The sequence below is a fragment of the Psittacula echo genome, assembly GCF_963264785.1.
Source record: "Psittacula echo genome assembly, chromosome: 6".
NCBI lineage: Eukaryota > Metazoa > Chordata > Aves > Psittaciformes > Psittacidae > Psittacula > Psittacula echo.
Window position 1 is genome coordinate 72212231 of NC_137743.1, and position 18295 is coordinate 72230525.

Genomic DNA, 18295 nt, shown 5'->3' on the forward strand with positions numbered 1-18295 from the left:
ATAGCTTACAAAGCTCTTACAGCTGTCCAAGATATTCCTGCCATGGCAGAAAGACAAAAGGTCGCTGGAAGCTTCAGACTTTAGAGCTTTAGAAATGCGGCTGACAGTTAAAAAAGATAAATTGCATTTGTATTTTTTTCCCGTAAAAGTCCTGATACTAGATTAATGTAATCCTTGGAGTGACCATTGCTTAAAAACACCCACAAAGAACCCAACTTTATAGTAAAGATGCCTTTTGGCTATGAGAGCTGTGCTTTTCCCTGATGCTTTGCACATGGTATAAATTAATGTATTTTTTTTCTCAATGTAAACTACATTTGTAGCAGGACTACAGGCACAGATACTTCTCTTTCTTTCAGTTGAGATTTCTGCTTCATTTCTACCTAGGCCGGGTATTATAAAAACAAACCACACAGAGGATTAGTTGCTGCCACTTTGCCAGTGGCATGCATATAACGAAGAGCAGGTTGTAGTCTCTAGTGTGAAACTTGGAGATGTAATCTCAGGGAAAAAGCAGATAGTTACTCCGGGCTTTGTAGTTTTCAATAAAATATGTTTTAGAACATGGGCAGCAGCATCTGCTGTGAGTGAATGCTTAGATCCTCAATTCTTCCCTTACAAAGGAGCACAGAAATTAAGACTGCACTGAATTGTCACCTTTTCTGCCTCCTGCCTTTGCTTTGTGTGTGCTAAAGGGAATTCCTGAGGGACTCTTGAATGGCTAATTCATTGGAAGTCTGTAAAGTACTTATTATTTCAGCTTTAGCGATAAGTTTAATAAACTGTAGTGCAAAAAGCAATAGTCTGCAAGTGAAAAAACTAGCTGCCAGTCACAGGCAGCTGTGATAGCCATTAGGAAATAGAGCTACATTTCCACACAAGAGTTTAGTATTCAGTATTTGCTCTGTTGAATTGTTAAAGCTGCTGTAAATGGAGTTTGGAGGGCTGAAAATCTGCTTTGTGTTGATGTGACCTATCAATTGTAAATATGCCAGCTGCTTTACATCAGTAAAGTAAAATACCCCCTCTCAAGCCATGTTGTAATACTAAGTGCCAAAAAAGGCAATTTAAGTACTTTGCCGTGTAAATCCAGAAGAAATTACCTTGAAGAGAAGGCCCTCAATTATGCCTCACACGTGACTTCTGCATGATGGATAAAAGGCATAATTGATATCATCTTTAGTGAAGAAACCAGAAACTGTTGCATTGTCTAGAGGCTACTGAAAATACCAGGAAATTCTGGTTTTCATTATTTTCATTGTGTGTTGTTTATAGAGAGTTTGGTTGTTGTCAGCAGCCGAGTCCCTAATCTTTCTGCTTTCCTAGCCCTTTGGAGACACGTGCACATCTCGGATCAACAAGACAGCAGTAAACTGGTCACATGCCAGAAACAGACATTGCCATTAACCAGCCTGAACTGCAAGGCATCTTTTTTCTACTATTAGTTAAAATCTGGTGATTGCCTTCCTTGACGAGGCACAATCCATTGAGCAGAAAAAAGGAAAAACAGTTTTTTTGAAGTGAAGATGACAAGCTGGCTACAAATAAGAAATTGTCACCTTTTTTTATTGTCTTCCTAACAGATTGCAAATAGCCTGTTTCTGTTAGAGTAGCACATGCCGTATCTACTGTTACAGTGAAGTTAAACCTCGGTGTGCCAATTTTGTTTCCATAAAGCAACAAATTAAGCTACACCTCCCATTATTTCTGGCCAGCTGTAGTCAACTGTAAGTTATAAAGGAGACTAATGGAGATGAGAAGTGGCCTGGATTGAAAAGATGATGCTCATCTGAATGTCTAGGCCATCTGCCATGATAAACAGGAAAAGGTGTTGTATGTCATGTGAAAGGAGGGAAGCATAAAAGGATGCTTTATGTCAAGCCACTGAGAGATTTTATAAACAGTTTGGAAAAACTGAAAGTGATACAAATCTGTTGGTCTCAATCTTCAACTCGTTCTTTTGAGGCTTCTGTAAACATATTATGAGCTATTTGGGGAAAGAAAAGGTTAATGACACTGCTAATTCATATCATGCAAGGTTCTCTTTCCTTCTTTCTTCCTAATGAGTCTGTAGGAACCTGAGAATATCATCTTCTGTCTTTCTACTAAGCTCCTAATGTCAAGAGGTCAGTAGTGATGTTACAGGGTCAGTAGGTCTCAATTTACATCCAGACAAATGGTAGTCATGTGCTGCCCTAGGAGTCTTTGACCTTTTGGACAGAAGTGGTTGCGCTGCTTTTATGTTAGCCTAAAGAATTGAAAGGTGACTGTATGTTCCACTGGAACACAGTTATGACTTTTCTAAATATTGTAAAGCAGATTAAGTCTCAGGGACTTTAGTATAAGAGTTCAAGCAAGCATAAATAGCTTCTTCAGTGTAGTTTGTTTCCCTGCGTTTTATTTATGATTCTTGGCTTTATATGTATTTATGTACCTATGGATAGAGAGAAACATATCCATCTAAAGCTTCTTATGTCGGCCCATCTATACAGACCCTTTCAGGATATTCCTGATTTAATGGAACTTGGCTCAAAATCTTCCTCCTGGTCACTTTGCACAGGTTTCCAAATCAAGTGTCCTACTGGGGCCCCTCTCCATTGATAAAGACAGTAATTGCGTATACATAGGGTATATTCCCACCCAGAGCAAGAAGGCAAATGTCGTAGAGACCAATACAACCATGTGCATGGTTCTGGTAGCTAAGGAGACATTGTTCTTGAGTTAGGTCCTCAGCATAGGGTGTGTATAGCCAGGACAAAGGCTGGCTTTGGCTGCATATCAAAGATGATTCCTGAGCCTGCAAGGCAGTACAGGTGATGTCACAAGGTGTTTCTGACAAGTCTTTCACAGCCACATCGTTCATTTACTCAAGTGCATATGAAAACAACAAATGTTCTTTTCTCTCCTGTGGTGGTTGACAAAAGTGAAAGCTGAAATACTGTAAAATTATGTTCTTATCATTGATTTTCTTTTTATCACTTCCCAGTGTTCTTTTTATTTCCTCTCACTACTGAAGCTGCAGAAATATCTTCATATCAGTGTGATACTTCAGGGTAGAAAGACAAGGGCTGGAGTAATGTACTCAAATATTTATTTGTTATAACTGCAAAATGAAAGTTTTATCCTAAGCGAAAGATACTCTTACATGCTCTGTTGGACTCCCTCATACTGTATATCTTTGCAGACCACTATGTTCCTTTCAGTATATAAAATTAGTTCTGTTTATAGCAGATTGTGAATGGAAGATTGTCCGTTCTCTTGACTGTGTGAATCACGTTTTGTCTTGGATTTGCTTGTTAATAGAAAATTCACTCGAAGAATCACTTTTTCTTTTATTTTCTTTTCTCTTTTTTATTGTTATTTCTTTTTCACTTGAAAGCGCCAGTTTGTTGAGAGGCTGACAGTCAGCTGGGTGAAATCAGCGTTTGGAAGAAGTGGCTGGCAAAAAAGCTGTGTGCAATATTAATGTGTTTAGGAAAACCACTGGAAACAAAATGTTTATTGCCTCTTTAAATGCATGTTTATATACAGCTTTAAGTGGTTCATCTTTCTGTGTACGTGCAGCACTTGTTTTTAATTTTGTATTATCTGGAGAGCTGCAGTAAGAAGTCACTAATTTAAAAAATGGCATTTTTAACCTGAAGGATTGAAATCCAGGTTAGCAACTCAGAGGAAGAACAGAGGGGAGATTTTATTGCAGGAAACTGAGCCATATGTATTAAATACCAATGATGATGTTTTGATTCTTTGAAAAAAATTACTTGTCTGTCATATTGGGTATGTGATGTACTTGCTATGGTGCTTGTTCATCTATCTCTTCAGAGACAGTGGGACCAAATTTCATAGTCATATTTTGCATATTGTTAGAGATAGCTTGAAGCTAAGTCTGTGCCAAATAATGGTTTCCTTTTTGGTTTGGGATGCCTGTTCCTACTCTATTGATTGAGTTTCATAGCAGGTCCCTTTACAGTTACAGTGGGCAAGGTGGAACCTGTCAGGTGCCTCTGACAGATTCAGGCACAGGACAAAGATGGTGATCTCTGGTGTTTATCTATTGGTAGTACAGCCCCAGGAGCATGGGTTAGAACAATCACCCAGACGTGTTTTTGTCTTTCTTCCAGGCCAGAAGAAAGCTTTCATTTGTAAGGGTTTGTATCTAGCAGAGCTACAGAAAGGCTGATGGGAATGTGCTCATTTTGCCTCTTTTGAATGTTACATAAGATTATTATTTATTTTTTAGTATTTCCCTGAAAAATGCTTTCAGTATGTGCAGCTTATTCAAAAACTGTTGAACTTCTCTTAAGATGATTTTTGGCTTGGGATTTTGGGCACATTTTGTTACTGTTGTTTGAAATCAGCATCTGAGTCTTTGCTAAACTCTTTGTAAGGTTTCTTGGAAACTTTTCCCTCACCTAGGCATTATTTATCTGCTGCTTCTGAATCATTCTGCTTACATGTAGCACAACTTTGGGAAACTGGTCTGAAATTAGTTGCAAAATGCAGAGTGGACGGTTCGCTTACAGTCTTGTGACAACGGAGAAGTCCATGGCTAGATTAAATGTTAGAGCCTGGGAACACGTGGTGGAGGGGATGGTTGCACGCTTCTCTGAAGATCATACAGTGCAGGGAGCCATATCAGGGAGTGAGCTGTGCACAAAATTGTAGATATGATGAGGACTGTAATATTTATATCTCCTTAAGGAGGGAGCACTACATTAAATGTAAAGCTACTGTAGAAGAAATCTGTCTGCAGTATTTATTAGGCTTGGTATAAAGCTTCAGTAAGTCTCCTAATATAAATTGACTTTGATTGGAGTATTGTTTTTGTATTTCTTCTGCAAGTTCAGGTTCCTTTTCAGTATAAATAGTCCTGCAGCCAAAATATTTGAACTGGTGTTCATCTGCCGTTTCCCTGTCTGAGAACTGCTATCTGATCAAACCTATATTTTTTAATTATGTATTTATAGGCAGATGGGAGAATAGTTTACAGTCAATGTATGATCTTCTCTGCAAATCTTGGAAAATTGTGTTGGGTTTTTTTAATATTGCCTTATCAGTTTCTTTTTTTTATTACTGATGACTTCATTCTGTTTGAATTCAATGCTTCAGTTTCTTTGGGGTAAACTAATAGATTATGTATGCGATATTTGCACAGTGCTGATTGAATTCATCTGGTGAGTTTGAATGTGGTTCATATATTCACATAATTGTCAGGAGCCAACTTGAAATTCAGAACTGTTTCATGAGCATTGCACAGGGCATCGTATTCATCTCGCATTACTCAGGAGTGGGTAAAACTTTCATGGTAAGCTAGAATGTAGCTTTCAAAAGCCAATGTCTTTTACATTTGTGCCTATAAACAGTGATGGAGGGGAAAAAGAAAGATAAAAGAGCTGTGGAGCTTTAACTGTTTCCAGAAGAAATGAAGGTGATGTACTGACTGACCCTCTTTCAACCTGTTCTCCCCACCTTTCTTACAATTCAGAACCTGCTGGCTGGTTTTGACCAGACTTGACAGGTAATTCAATGTTCCGAAGATACTGGAAAATAAGCAGTCTGCTAGAGACACCCAGACAAATGCCCTTGCTGGAGAGAAACACTGCAGTGTGAACTCAGTCCCTAATCGGACACCAGAGAACCCACAGGAGAGAAGCACAGGAAATCAGACTTCACGGAGCTGCTTGTTTCCACAGAGATTATGCTTGTGTTTTCACACTAATCCAGATGGATAGCTTCCCATGTGCTGCTATCTTTCATTCAAATGTTCCTACTCATTCTCATGGTTAGGGTTTGTATTTTAATACAGTGTGGCAGAAGTTTGCTAAAGAAAAAGCTGTCAGGCCCAGTCTTCTAATATGTATAATAATCTTGTTCTCTGCAACACCTTCTTCCACTTGCTGGCTAAATGGGTTTAAGCAGAAGGAAGTTTACCTACAGGAGATCTGCATTAAATGGAGCACAGGCTGCTGTTGGTGCCTTTCATGATGCATCGATGTCAGCTTCCGTTTAAAAGAAGGGGAAAAAAAATACGGTACTTTCAGATTACCTCTTCTGCCAGAATACCTGGAGATGGAAATTGGATGTGTGGCCATTAGGGCACTGGTGACAGGCACTAAGACAGTTTGCAGAGAGCTGCAGGGAGCCAGATGGGCTGGAATCAAACCAGACCTGTTGCATCTATTTCCACATTTTCCTCTCTTAGCTAGTGCTACTTTGGGTATTGATGTTTGCAAAGCAACAGGGACAACACTTTGGACCTTATCTGTATGTTAGCAGCCCTAATTAGACTCTTTATCTGTACTCACAAGTAAAGTCAGGGGATTTCACAGGTGGTGTGTTGCTCATGGACCAAGCTTCACTGTTCTAGCTAATAGCCCCTATTAGTTAGTTCTCAATTCTAGTGTTTTGCAAACTGGAAGTGGTTCTCCCCTATTTGACAAGAATTCATGCAAGGAAGGGGGGTATTTATCTGTGGAAGGAATCAAGGGGAAAAGGGAATGTACTTTTTTCCCCTTAACAATCCACGGTGTTTATGCAAGCTTTCTGCACTGCCTTGGCAGATCATGAGAAAAATTGTGTATGCTCTGGAAGAGTTCAGTAAGTCAGCCAGAAAAGCCTGAAACCTCTGGGACTTCGTAAGAGTAGAGGGGCTGGATAATTTAGGATCCAGGGAAAGCAAGTGATTTAAGTGTTTGATTTTTCATGGAAACACGCTGATACTGCAAGTAAACATTTCCAGTCCTGACTGCATATTCAGTTGCATTTGCACACTACATGGAATTTCCCTCCATTGCTAGTTAATTTCCAACTAATCTAGATTGGTATTAGATGCTAGAAAGTACTTCTTATTGAACTATTAGGTTTGCGTCCAATCTTTTGTATGTATTTTCCAAATCCATTTCTCTATGCAAATCCTATTAAATGCTTCCCCAGATTCTGGCATACCTATGTTGGAGAGGAGTGTGACAAGCTGCTCCACAGTTTCTGTGCTCATATGAATAAATCTGTATTTCTCTAGCCCACTGTTGATGAGGCAGATTTAAGGCTGCAGATTAGGAGAATATATGATGATGCTCTGCAATAACAATTGTCTGAGTTTAGGAATGGCCACAAATAAGTTGTATGACAATTCCCTGTGAATGCCAGTAAATGCTACTGAGCTGTACTGAGTCAGTATTCACCCAGTGCTGACTACAGCAGAGCTGAAATCGCTGCAGGAAACTTTTAATTTATTAATTTTAAATGTGGCTGTATTTTTTTTTTTTTAATTCTTAAGTTATTTTCATGATTCTTTTTTTAATCCTTCCATGTATAGCTTGAGCTTCCACAGTTGTACAAGTCCAGCTGTAAGGTTTTAGAAGGCTCATCAGGGTCAGAATCTGCAAAGACATATATGTGTTTAACTTGATAAACTAAGCAACTCCACTAGCATCACCATGGCAGTTTGCAGTGTGTGCAGTTCAGCATACACGGAATCTTTGTGGATTACTAAATGGATTACTGTTTAATTACCACTTTAAAAAATGGTGTCAAGGTTTGGTAGTGTGCTTTCCCTTCTCTCTTGTCTCCCCTGTATTTTCATGGCTGATGTTTTAGTTCTTCGTATAACTGGGAGGAAGATTGGGTTTTGTAAGATAAAACTTCGTTTTGTGCTTCTCTGTGAATATAGCTTATTCGTTACCTTGAACAAATGTAATTTGAGGGGAATTCCACATTTAGCGTGGGAGCAAAAGGAAACATTTTTTTGGCAGCTTATCATCATCATCATCATTATTATTAAAATATGATAGCCATTTATAGTTGCTCATAGGAATGTTAAAAGTTTCCTTGTGCTCCCCCATCTGTCTGCATCCATCTGTTGTCTCTTGTCTTGCACTGGAATTGTTAAGTTCTTTGGACAGGGACAGCTTTTTAAAAAATGGGGCTCAAGTTCACAGTTAGCAGCTTTATTAATATAAGAAAGCAAAGATAAGGGTGATGTGGGCCAGCGGGCACTGCACAAGTCAGGACTATCAAATACTCATAATCCATTTGTCCCAGGTGAGGCAACTCTGTGTGTGTGCTCATATGAGTGCCTGGTGTTAGATACGTGTGTACATCTGAGTTGTATTTAGCATTTTTATTTTCTCTCAGTGGCTGCACAGGTGGTGGGAATGCTGATCGTATCCAGAAGTTACGGAAGGAGTACCACCAGGCCAGGCGAGAAGGCTTGCCTTTCTATGAGGATGATGAAGGAAGAACGCAACCCTCTGATTACGACCAGCGTTGGGTAGGTCCACAATGTGATGCAAAGTGCTTTTGCGGGGTTCAGGATTAGCAGAAGGTGTTGATTTATTTGTGATTTCCAGAAATACTGTTGTCATCTTAACATGAATTTTGGGGGTTGTAGAAACAGAGAAATCCTTAATGCCAGCCCACCAAAGAAAATATGAATAACATGAAAACTTGGCTAAAAATAACTTGTCTGTTCACTATGTTTGATTTAGGCCCAGGTTTCCTCTCTTTAGGCCTAAGATATGAAGTCGTTGCCAAATATTGTCACATGTGGTGGAATCAAGGCTTTTCAGCAGGATTTATGGTACTCTGGCAGTTCATCCAGTGGTTCCCTGGGTTAAAAGAGCATTAAAAGAGCAGAGTCTCACTGTGCTTATCTGCAAAGTGAGAGGGAGGAAATAGAGGCATGTCTGTTCCTGCCTTACTGCACACTGGACAGTAGCAATTTGGCCACAGTACATCCTCAGTAACTTTTATAAAGTGAAACATGGAATGATTTGCTCCTTTCCCACCAAAAGATGTTAAAATATTATGCCTACACTATAGAACTGTTACAGATATGCTGTATTCCCTGTTTTACACCACACAACGATGTGTTGTCTACCCCACTACCAAAGGTTCTGTGGTAGAACCAGAGATTAAATCAACAGTGCTGGATTTTTGAATGTGTTATATAAATGCAACAGCCATAGTCTGTGGGATCACAACTGTGGTACTCAAGAGCTCCACCTGAGCAGGTTTCAGAGTTGGCCTCTAGCTCTTTAAAAGTAATTATAATCAACTGGCATTCACAAATGTAACTTTGATAAGATGCAATTTATGCTAAATTTAAAATTTTAGTTTAAAAAGAGACAGAATTATGTTAAAATCTTCAGAATCTACATACACCTGAAGTTTGAACTAAGCATGGTTGTAATGTCATAGAATCACAGAATAGTTAAGATGTCCTGTCACTGCCAGTGTGAATGCTGAAGTGAAATCTTCAAGCATTGGGGTTGTAGTCCAAAAAATCATGTGTCAGACTAGACTATTGCAGCTCGGAGAGGTTAGTAAAAAGGGTGGTTTTACATAAGTTATCCTACATATTTGTTCATTTACCCCCCAAATGTTGTTGTATGTATTACTCTCACCCAGTTGCCAAAAGCGCTGCCTTCAGCAAAATAATTCTTTCCTTAAAGCAGTTAACTTTTATCTACTGCCTTATATTTTGTGACCCAAATTTGGGAATATACGTAGTTGCCATTCTTCTTCTGAATAGCTTTTGTAAACTAAAATTAGAATTTGCATCAGATGTGTCTTTCTGTTGAAACGTATGGTGTGATAAGCCTGACAGAAGCCCCAGACTGGGCCAGTGGTACCTCTTCAGCAGCCTGAGGTTTTCTACTTCTTATCTGAAACTGATAAAGCTTTATTAATCCTCAGAGGAGGTTGAGATTTATGGTCCAGTGTAGTTTCCTGAGATTCACAAAGGTTTCTTCTAGGTAATCCTTTCTAAGCCTTTCCTATTAGGTATAATGCCCAGAGATTACTGATTTCCAAAGCTTTGCTTTTCCTGTGAGGCAAGTTGTCCTTGATCAGAGCACCTGAAAGGGAGCTTTAAGTATCTCAATCTTGAACTGATTCATACTAGTGGCACCAGGGTTTTTCTTTTTGTCCTTCCAATGCAGAATATTTTAAATGTCTCTGTTGTGAGGAATGGCAGTCTGATTAAAACTCAGAGTTTACCTTAAGGGCTTTAATACTCTGAAGTTTGTTGCTGCAACAGTTCCTCTTGTTGAAGTGGTTTACAAATTTCAGAGAGTTCTGGTCTCTTCATTGCAACAATATCATCCATTGATCCATCCAGCCTTGCTTTCATAAGCACTGTCTTTCGGTCTGGAAAATACTGTGGCCACAGCTTGCTCCCTTTGGACTCCTGGCTGAAATTTCTACTCTGACATGTAGTTTTACCTGTAAAATACCTATGTTACGTCAGTCCAGACAGAAAAAAATGAAACAAAAATAGAATCAAAAATGTTAACAAGAAAACAAATGTCTCAAAGAATCTTGCCAGGAGAGTTCTCAAGCAATGTCACCTTTCCCACCTCGGACTGCTGACCCTCAGCAGTGCTGTGCTAACGCAGATTGAACAACAGATGATGTTTTCCACCTTTACTCATCAGTGAAGAGACATGCTGATGAGTAATTGCATAATTATAAATAAATAAAAACTAACTCTAGTCTTCAGGATGTCAGGTCTTTCTTTAAAGACAGGCAGCTGAGGAAGAGGAAAACCTTCTGGTATAAGTTTTCTTCTTTCCCACAAGAGGTTATGGCACAAGGGAAGCTGCAGCTGGAAAGGAGATCTCCCTATGTATTTTTAATACTCTATTAGTTCTTTCTGTGCTTTTGTCAGTCAGCTGTTTTACCTAAGCCAGCTTTCCTATAAGATGTCTTTCTAATGTACAGCAGCTGCTGTAATCACTTCCCACCATCTCATGAAACATGCAGATAAGTTGGGAAATAACACAGGATAATTTGAGAAGACGCTATCCCATCACAAATCAACAGCTTCAGAAACGGACCCTGGGTCTTGTCCTCCCCAAAAAGTATCTGAGAACTTATGAGGCAAATTTCTATCTGATAAAGCTGACATTGACAAGTGGCCTTTTGCTGGCACTGTAGTGGGGCAGAATTTCTAATAGAAGGGGTATTTCTAACAATCTACTTTTTTTTGAAAGTGGGATAAATCAAGTTAAAGTGCAGAGCCGGCTGAAAAGCTGGCATTGTAAGGGAAAATGATCTCATGACAGGCAATTGGGATCCATAAATGTTTTAAAAATAAGGTCAAAAATTCATTTTAAATAGGCCTGCTATTCTCTCATCATCCATTTCCCACCCACCCCCCGCATCCATTTTCCAATTTTCCTCTGTTCTTCTAATCTGTTGCGGGATGAATTTTTTGCTCTCTTGCGCCTTCGTTCTGCTCTCCCTTCCCCACAGTCTGTTCTTTTTCTCTTTGTAAGTAACTGAATAATTCAGTTTAGTGTGTCTCCATAAACAGACACATGTATATAGCACTGTCTGTGCTAGAGGGCCAGACCCTTTGAAATTTTCCAGTTCCTTTGTGCTTTGGTTTGTTGTTGAGGTTTGCATCCTTTGGACTCATCCCCACCCCTGCCAACCCCCTTTTACATTTATAACTAGAATAAATGATAAGCCAAATGCTATAGGGTGGATCACAAGGCTTAAAGTAAACCTCAGCTAGTTAACCAAAGGACAGGCTGATGATAAGTATAAATATTGTCTAGGAAAATGAATGCCTGCTGCTGTCAGTGTAATGTGAGATTACCCTGAAATTTTCTGACACCTAGGGTACATAAGGAAGTCTCTGCTCAAGACAGAGTTTAGGCATGTGCCTACGTACTCATCTCTTAGTGGGACATGAGATAGTGAGAGCGCTCATGAACTTATCCTATACAAATGTAATCCAGGTATACGGAAAGAGGCATAATATGTTTATATGCTATTATCATATACTGCAGTGTCACTCAGACCCTGACAGAACTATGTAAGCAGTAAGCTGCAAGAACTTAGTCTCCTTAGGAGCTGCAGGGCTTTTTCATGGGGCACATCTTTTCAGGGCTTTATAGTCACAGACTGATACCAGATCATGAGAAATAGCAAAGGAGCTGTCAAGACAAAGCTGTGAAGTTAGCATCTGCACTTGTATTTAAGGGCGTTTAAATAATGAGGAATTAATCATCTATTTGAGGATTTACTTAGATTGTCTTACAGACTTTGTACAAATCCAGTTACTTAAAACATCAATTCTTTCCTTCAGGGTGCCAGTAAATCCTTGAAACTTCATCTTTTTAATGTGTGTTCAAGGACTATGTGTAACAGCAGCCACATTGCAAATAGTTCTTCACCTGTCAGTGATCACATCAGCTTCACTGTACAAAACCTTGTGTTAACTGGTTCTAAAAGCTATTTCCTTATTTGCAGATCAGATTTGCAAGCTGATAAATAACCTAAAGATATAAGAAAAGCTGTCTCTGGATACTAGCTGTGAACATTTCAGTTGAAACAAATCTGTAATGTACTGAGTTTTGTCAGTTCCCAGTTGAGAGTATGAAAGAAGAATCATGCCTGTCTGTGTTAAAGGCCAAGTACTTTATTGTGTGCCTGGCAGGGATCCAAGCCTAAAAATCAACCAGAACAAAAAAAGGAGCATTAAGAACTGCATTATTTTTCCATAATGTGTCAAAAGGTTCTACACTTGCTTCAGGATGAATAAGGAGCTGTTTATACTTTTCATGATCAATTAATTCCAGGTTCAGGATGTTGCATTTCAAATAGGTTAGGTTCCCAAAACGCACAGACGTTTGTGTTGGACCACGGTTAGAAACCAGAATTCCAGCTTCTAGAATAATAACATTCCTGTCTTCTAGCGCAATGGGAGAAGCTGACAATTTTATGTACTACGTGAAACCATATAGCAGAAACTGCTGTGAATTCCAGACTTTCTGAGCCCACATACTAATAGTAGAAAACATTAAATATATATATTAATGTACTTAAAGTATAGCTGCTTTGAAAACCATGGATTGAAAGTATTTGTGTATATGTTATTAAAATAGTAATTAAGATAGTATGTAGAACATTTTATTAGGATGTATGATTAACTTGCCAATCAAGGACTTTTCATGGTCACTTCTTATCTCTGTATAGTGAAGGTTTCAGATTGGGATGTATTCTAAAGAGCCGTTCAAACTAAACAGAGGGATTTTGTAATTTACAGGCTGGCTTTTGGGGTAAGTTTTGGGGGAGATTATTTTGGAGAAATCCCTGCCAAACCTCATGTGAAAAATAAACTGTTCCAAATGGCACATGCAAAGAGAGCCAAATTCAATTCCATTAATTCTGGTAATAAAGAATGACTCTTAAAACTGGTTTGGAGTCATTCCTACTTACACAAAGGTTGAATTTGGCATAGGTTATCCGAACCAGAGGGGAGTCTGAAATGCTCATGTCTTCATGCTTAACACTATGTACACGCTCTTATTTACCAAGGGAAACAGTTCTGGTGCCATACGTCATCTTATCGAAGTCCATTGGTACTGTTTGTACCCTACAATAATATGTGAGTTCCAGAATTACATTGTGCCATCTATGCCACAAGGTGCCTCGTCACACAGCTGCTTTTTGTTGTATTTCAATAATTTCTCTCTACTTCATCCAAGTAATTGAAGGAAATCAGACAAAACCACGTGGTGGTGCCAGGCTGTGGCCATCCTTGCTGATTCACAGCACAGAGAGGTTCCACATTAACACATGTGCCAGTGGTCATGTCCCTTGCAGTTAGGAGAGGTTCTTCTGACGTTGCCAAAATGGAGAACTTGAGTGGGAAGATCACAGAGATCATGACAGCTGCCACAGGTCATGTTGATATGCTATGAAGGGCCCTAGAGGTTTTCTGTTGTGTATATTTTTCCTAATTTCCCACTATGTTTAGGCAGGCAAGAAGCAAACCTCCAGCTGGTAATTATATTGATGAGGGGAGGTTGTGGACGTGTAATCCATGCTGTATCTATGCCGAAGAGTTACTACATTTGTGCACACAGGCCACAGCTCTGCAGCTTTTATCCTTTGGAGCACAGTTTCATGGGCACAGAAATAGCCTTTTCAGAGCTAGGCTGTAATCTGGTTTCACTGTAGTTCTGGGTAGCATGGTAGCTGGGTCTTTGCGATTTGCTTCAGTTTCAGCAAGCTTCTGCCAGTGTAGTCTTTAACAGCTTTCTGTATACTTGTTGATCACTCCATAGATGGGTAACTGTGTAGCCACTATCCCTGAGCATGTGTGCACACTCTGTCAAATCTCAGGCCAGCATCACATGCAGAAGGTGCAGGAGGACTGAGATTTTAACATGGAGCCGGGGCATGTAGGGTTGCTGAATCTAATACTTTGCACTTTGAACCTTCATTACACTCAGTGATATGTACTTCTCCATGACAGCTTGGTCCCGACCCCTAGCAAGTCAGTGCCCCACATACCATAGAATCAAATACAACTGCTCATGGGCCTGACTACAAGGTGGAGGAGGGGGGAGAAGTAGGTTTCCTTTTAAAATTGACCTCTTCTTCCTCAGGCCATTAGTAAGAGGTATGCTTCAATTTCTGGGAAAGGGCCCTGGTTACAACAACGCTCATTTTTTAATCACAAGACAAGTCATGTCTGAAGCTGAGCATGCACTTCAGTATTTGTTAGACCAGCCTGAAATCAGGCCTCAAACTTGATCCCTTCTTAGGCACAAGCTCTTGCCTTTACTACCAGCTATCTGGTGCATTTATCAAATAGGTGCTGACACGAATGACTTCTTTTTGAATTCTCACAGGTTAATCTCCCTGGGTTATGTTCTCGTTCAGTGCGTTGCTGATGAAAAAGAAGTCTCTCCCCTAAAAAAATACTGATGATCCGACGAGTTGCCTAGCTACTGTTGTCCCAGACAGCACCCTGTTTCCTAAAGGTGCTGGTCACTGTTCAGTTTTGCCTGCTAGGGATGACATCCCACTAAAGCAGATAGCAGTTTTGACAAAGGACTGCAAAATTTGTCCATTTAACATAATGGAAAGCAGAATGACCTCAGTGAGGCAAACGGCAATGGTTGCCCAGTGTGTGCAGAACAGGGTCAAGCTTGAAAGAGGCTGGGTCAAGCAATACAACTGTGTCATTGAGGCTGTTACAGAGTACAGATCCTTTATTTGTTAAAGTTAAGTATGTGACTGAAGCCAACTGAAATAATGGACTTTTGATTATTTTTGATTTCTGGATTGAGTTCTTCTATTGTGTATCTACGCAACACTTTTCATTATTGCAGCACAAGATCTGAGGTGGAAGCCTTGGGTCTTCTTGAGTTTTGCTGAAGTTCCTCACTGCAAAATGCATTAGCAGAGCTGCTTGTTAAATTTCATCCTAGGCGTGGTTTCAGCAGTCAGGGTGTCAGTGCTTTGGCTATATTGTCTTGCAGTTAAAAAACACTAAAAAGTTCAAGATTTCTTCACAGCCAAGGTGTGAAAAGTAATTAGAATGTATCACTGGATGCTGGGTATAGCAATTATCTATGAATATATAAAGGCCCTATTTTTCTCAACAAACAGGCGACATTGTTATAATTATTTAAAATGAAAAAGAAAGTCACTGGCTCAGACATGGAGAGATTGGGAGGATAACTTTATTAGTTCCCAGTCTAAGGTCTGCAGTGCAGATGCTAATCTAATATCAAGACTGCATTAAAATAAAGCACAAAAAACGGGAAAAGAGAACTCCATTTACCCTGTAAGGCTGGTGCTGTAGAGGAGTTTGGCTTTTCTGCTCAAGACCTTTCAACTTTCGACCTCAACTCTAGCTGTTAACACTGGGAAAAAGGAGTGCTAGCGCCTTTTTGCGTGCTCGGTACGAGATCCAACGGAACACATTCCTTCTATTGAATGTGCTGAGATTTGAGAAGTTCGCAAAGGTTAGTATCAATTTCATTTTTGTTTGTAATTGGTTTTTTAAAACCTTCTTGAAGTTTCTTGCTTTGTTTAGTAAATGGAACTTGCAGACAGGAATTTCCCAGTGCAGAAGGGAGTCTGATAAAATGCTGGCACTGTGCAACCTAATCTGAAGGGTTGGTTTTAATTTGATTTGGTTTTAACAATAAGAAAGCAAGAGGGACAGATACTGCTGCCTGTGGTTTTGCTGCTTTTTCCTTATCAAATGGCCTGACTGCTGTTAAGTGTCATATTGCCCAATGTTGAGTAGAGCCATTCCAGCTGAACTGTATGTCGTAAGTCTTGCATGATAGGAGATATTGAGTCCTTTGTAATCCAGGTGATATTGGGATGTCTACCTTCCAAGCAGAAATACGAGTTCTGGCCCTGCTGCCTTCAGGGGGTCATGCTATTCGAGGCAGATAATGTGTGAATAATCCAGCGTCCCATAGTAGCATAGATTTCGTAAAGTAGCGTATCAAATTCAGCATGTATGTTGGAATGCATGCAACTAAACAAGAGGACAAATAGTGGTATCTCATCTAAAATGCAGTCTGGTCACCAGTTATAAGATTTTTCTGATTTTCTTGATAGGCTGGAAGTAATGATTGTCAAAATTACTATTGCAAATAATGCACTCTTGTGTTAGGAAGAGCAGTGCTGCACATGACAACAAATAACAGTAGTGGAATAATGGCAGTGTCTCTCAAGGAACATGGATCTTGGGGAGGCCCAGCCCGGGTGCTTTTACTCCATCAGGTATTCCAAAGAAAGTTAGAGTAGTGGATACCTTGAGTGATATTGTGACTTTGAAGTTATGACTCAAACCGAAGTGAACAAATTGGGATTCTGAGGAGATCTGAAAGTTTCTTGTATTGTAGTAAGCATGGGTATATTAAATTATATCCTGTATAATTTGATGGTAACTCTTTCAAGATAAGATAAAAATTTATAATTTGAAATATGTTCCTGTGCCTTCCATCCCTGGTCTGTCATCATCAAAACAAAGTAGTTCTGACAATCTAAATTCAATCTTTCCTGTGGAAAGATTATAGGGGAATGTAGCAAAATACTATGTAGTGGTCCCCACCAGTGGATCAGTATGAACATTTGCATTTGAAGCTAATTTTCAAAGTATTTCTCTTAATTTGCTAGAAAGATACCTGTCAAGTTAGCAATTAAACTGTAATTTGGTCACTGAGGTGTTTACGCGGATTAATAGATCTCTCTCTTAAGCATGTGCTCCTGGGTTTGAAATAATAGCTATACTGCGTGGTAGCATGACCCCACTCGAGTTTCACACACACATGCACAAAATCAAATTCCATCACATTTTAATGCAAATTTTACCTTTGCAAATGATGGCCTGAAAAGAATTGAGTTTCCATGGTAACCTTAGGGAACACATAACCTGTTTATCATAACTTCTCCATGAAGCAAGACAGGGGGTGGGGAACATGCTTTGATGTCAGCTGTATTTTTCTGTAGACAGCATTCTCCTCTAGCACATATAGAGAATTTGCCAAAATGCTCCTGTTCTGTCCTAAATAAACTTTTTCTCCCTTTTTTAGAAACAGAAGCAGTCATATGGAATAACATAGGAGGGAACTGCAATAAGCAGTGTTCAAAACCATTAACTGACCTTTCATTCCTGTCTGTATTTTGACAACTAGGTCAACATTTTGAAAGACCAATCACAAATTAATACTTGACAGATCTCTTCCATCACTTTCCTTCTCCTTGCTTTCCCTCCATGCCTTGCGTTTGGTCTTCAGGTACACCTGCTGCCTTTCAAAGGCATTTTTTTGTTTTCTTGTTCTTCCACTTCGCTGCTGAAACTAGTTTGAAAAATGCTTTGAAATGTCTCTGAACTCCTACATTGTGGAGCTGCCACAGGAAAGAAGATATTGATCATGCTTCACATTCGGGGCTGACTTTCAGAGTTGAGATGGTGGCTTCTGGAGCTGCCATTAGCGAGGAGTGAGTTTGATGGCTGCAAGCATCTGCAAGGTTGTATTTTTCCTGCAGATGCACAGTAACTCCTGGCTAAAGGAAAGTATGTCCGCAACATTTTTTTAAGGTCATTAGGAGTAAGGAACAGATGTTGAGGTTTTTCAGAATGGTGCTTTGAAGTGCGTTTTAGGAGTCAACTGACAAAACTGACCCTATAGGCAGTGATTTTTGGGGACTGGAACACAGAGGAACCATTGCCCACAGTTACCCATCTGGTATCCATCTGGTACCAGCAAACAACAGACACTACCAAATCACAAAGAAACTGTACCAACTGCTAAATTGGTATCAGCAAGCAAAGAAGGTCGCTACCCAACAGCAGTTGCAAGCAGGAGAAACAATGTCTGTAGCATTTACAAACTGGTATCTGAAGATCCGAAGGAACCTGATGCCATAGCATATGGAAAGCAATTCCTCTCTCTAAGCCTGCTTATGCTGATGTTGTTTGTTCAGTATTAATCCAGGTTTGGGACTTTTCTTTTGCCTTTTTTTT

The 18295-nt window shown here is 39.6% G+C and overlaps 1 protein-coding gene across 1 annotated transcript in view; it reads left to right on the plus strand.

Moving 5' to 3' along the window:
• Positions 1-18295, plus strand: part of PARD3B (par-3 family cell polarity regulator beta) — a gene marked incomplete at both ends in the record, with an annotated part of 424820 nt that overhangs the window by 368843 nt on the left and 37682 nt on the right. Inside the window, one exon of the mRNA XM_080620282.1 lies at positions 8134-8269. Coding sequence (XP_080476408.1) covers positions 8134-8269 — 136 coding nt within the window. The remainder of the gene's footprint in view (positions 1-8133; positions 8270-18295) is intronic.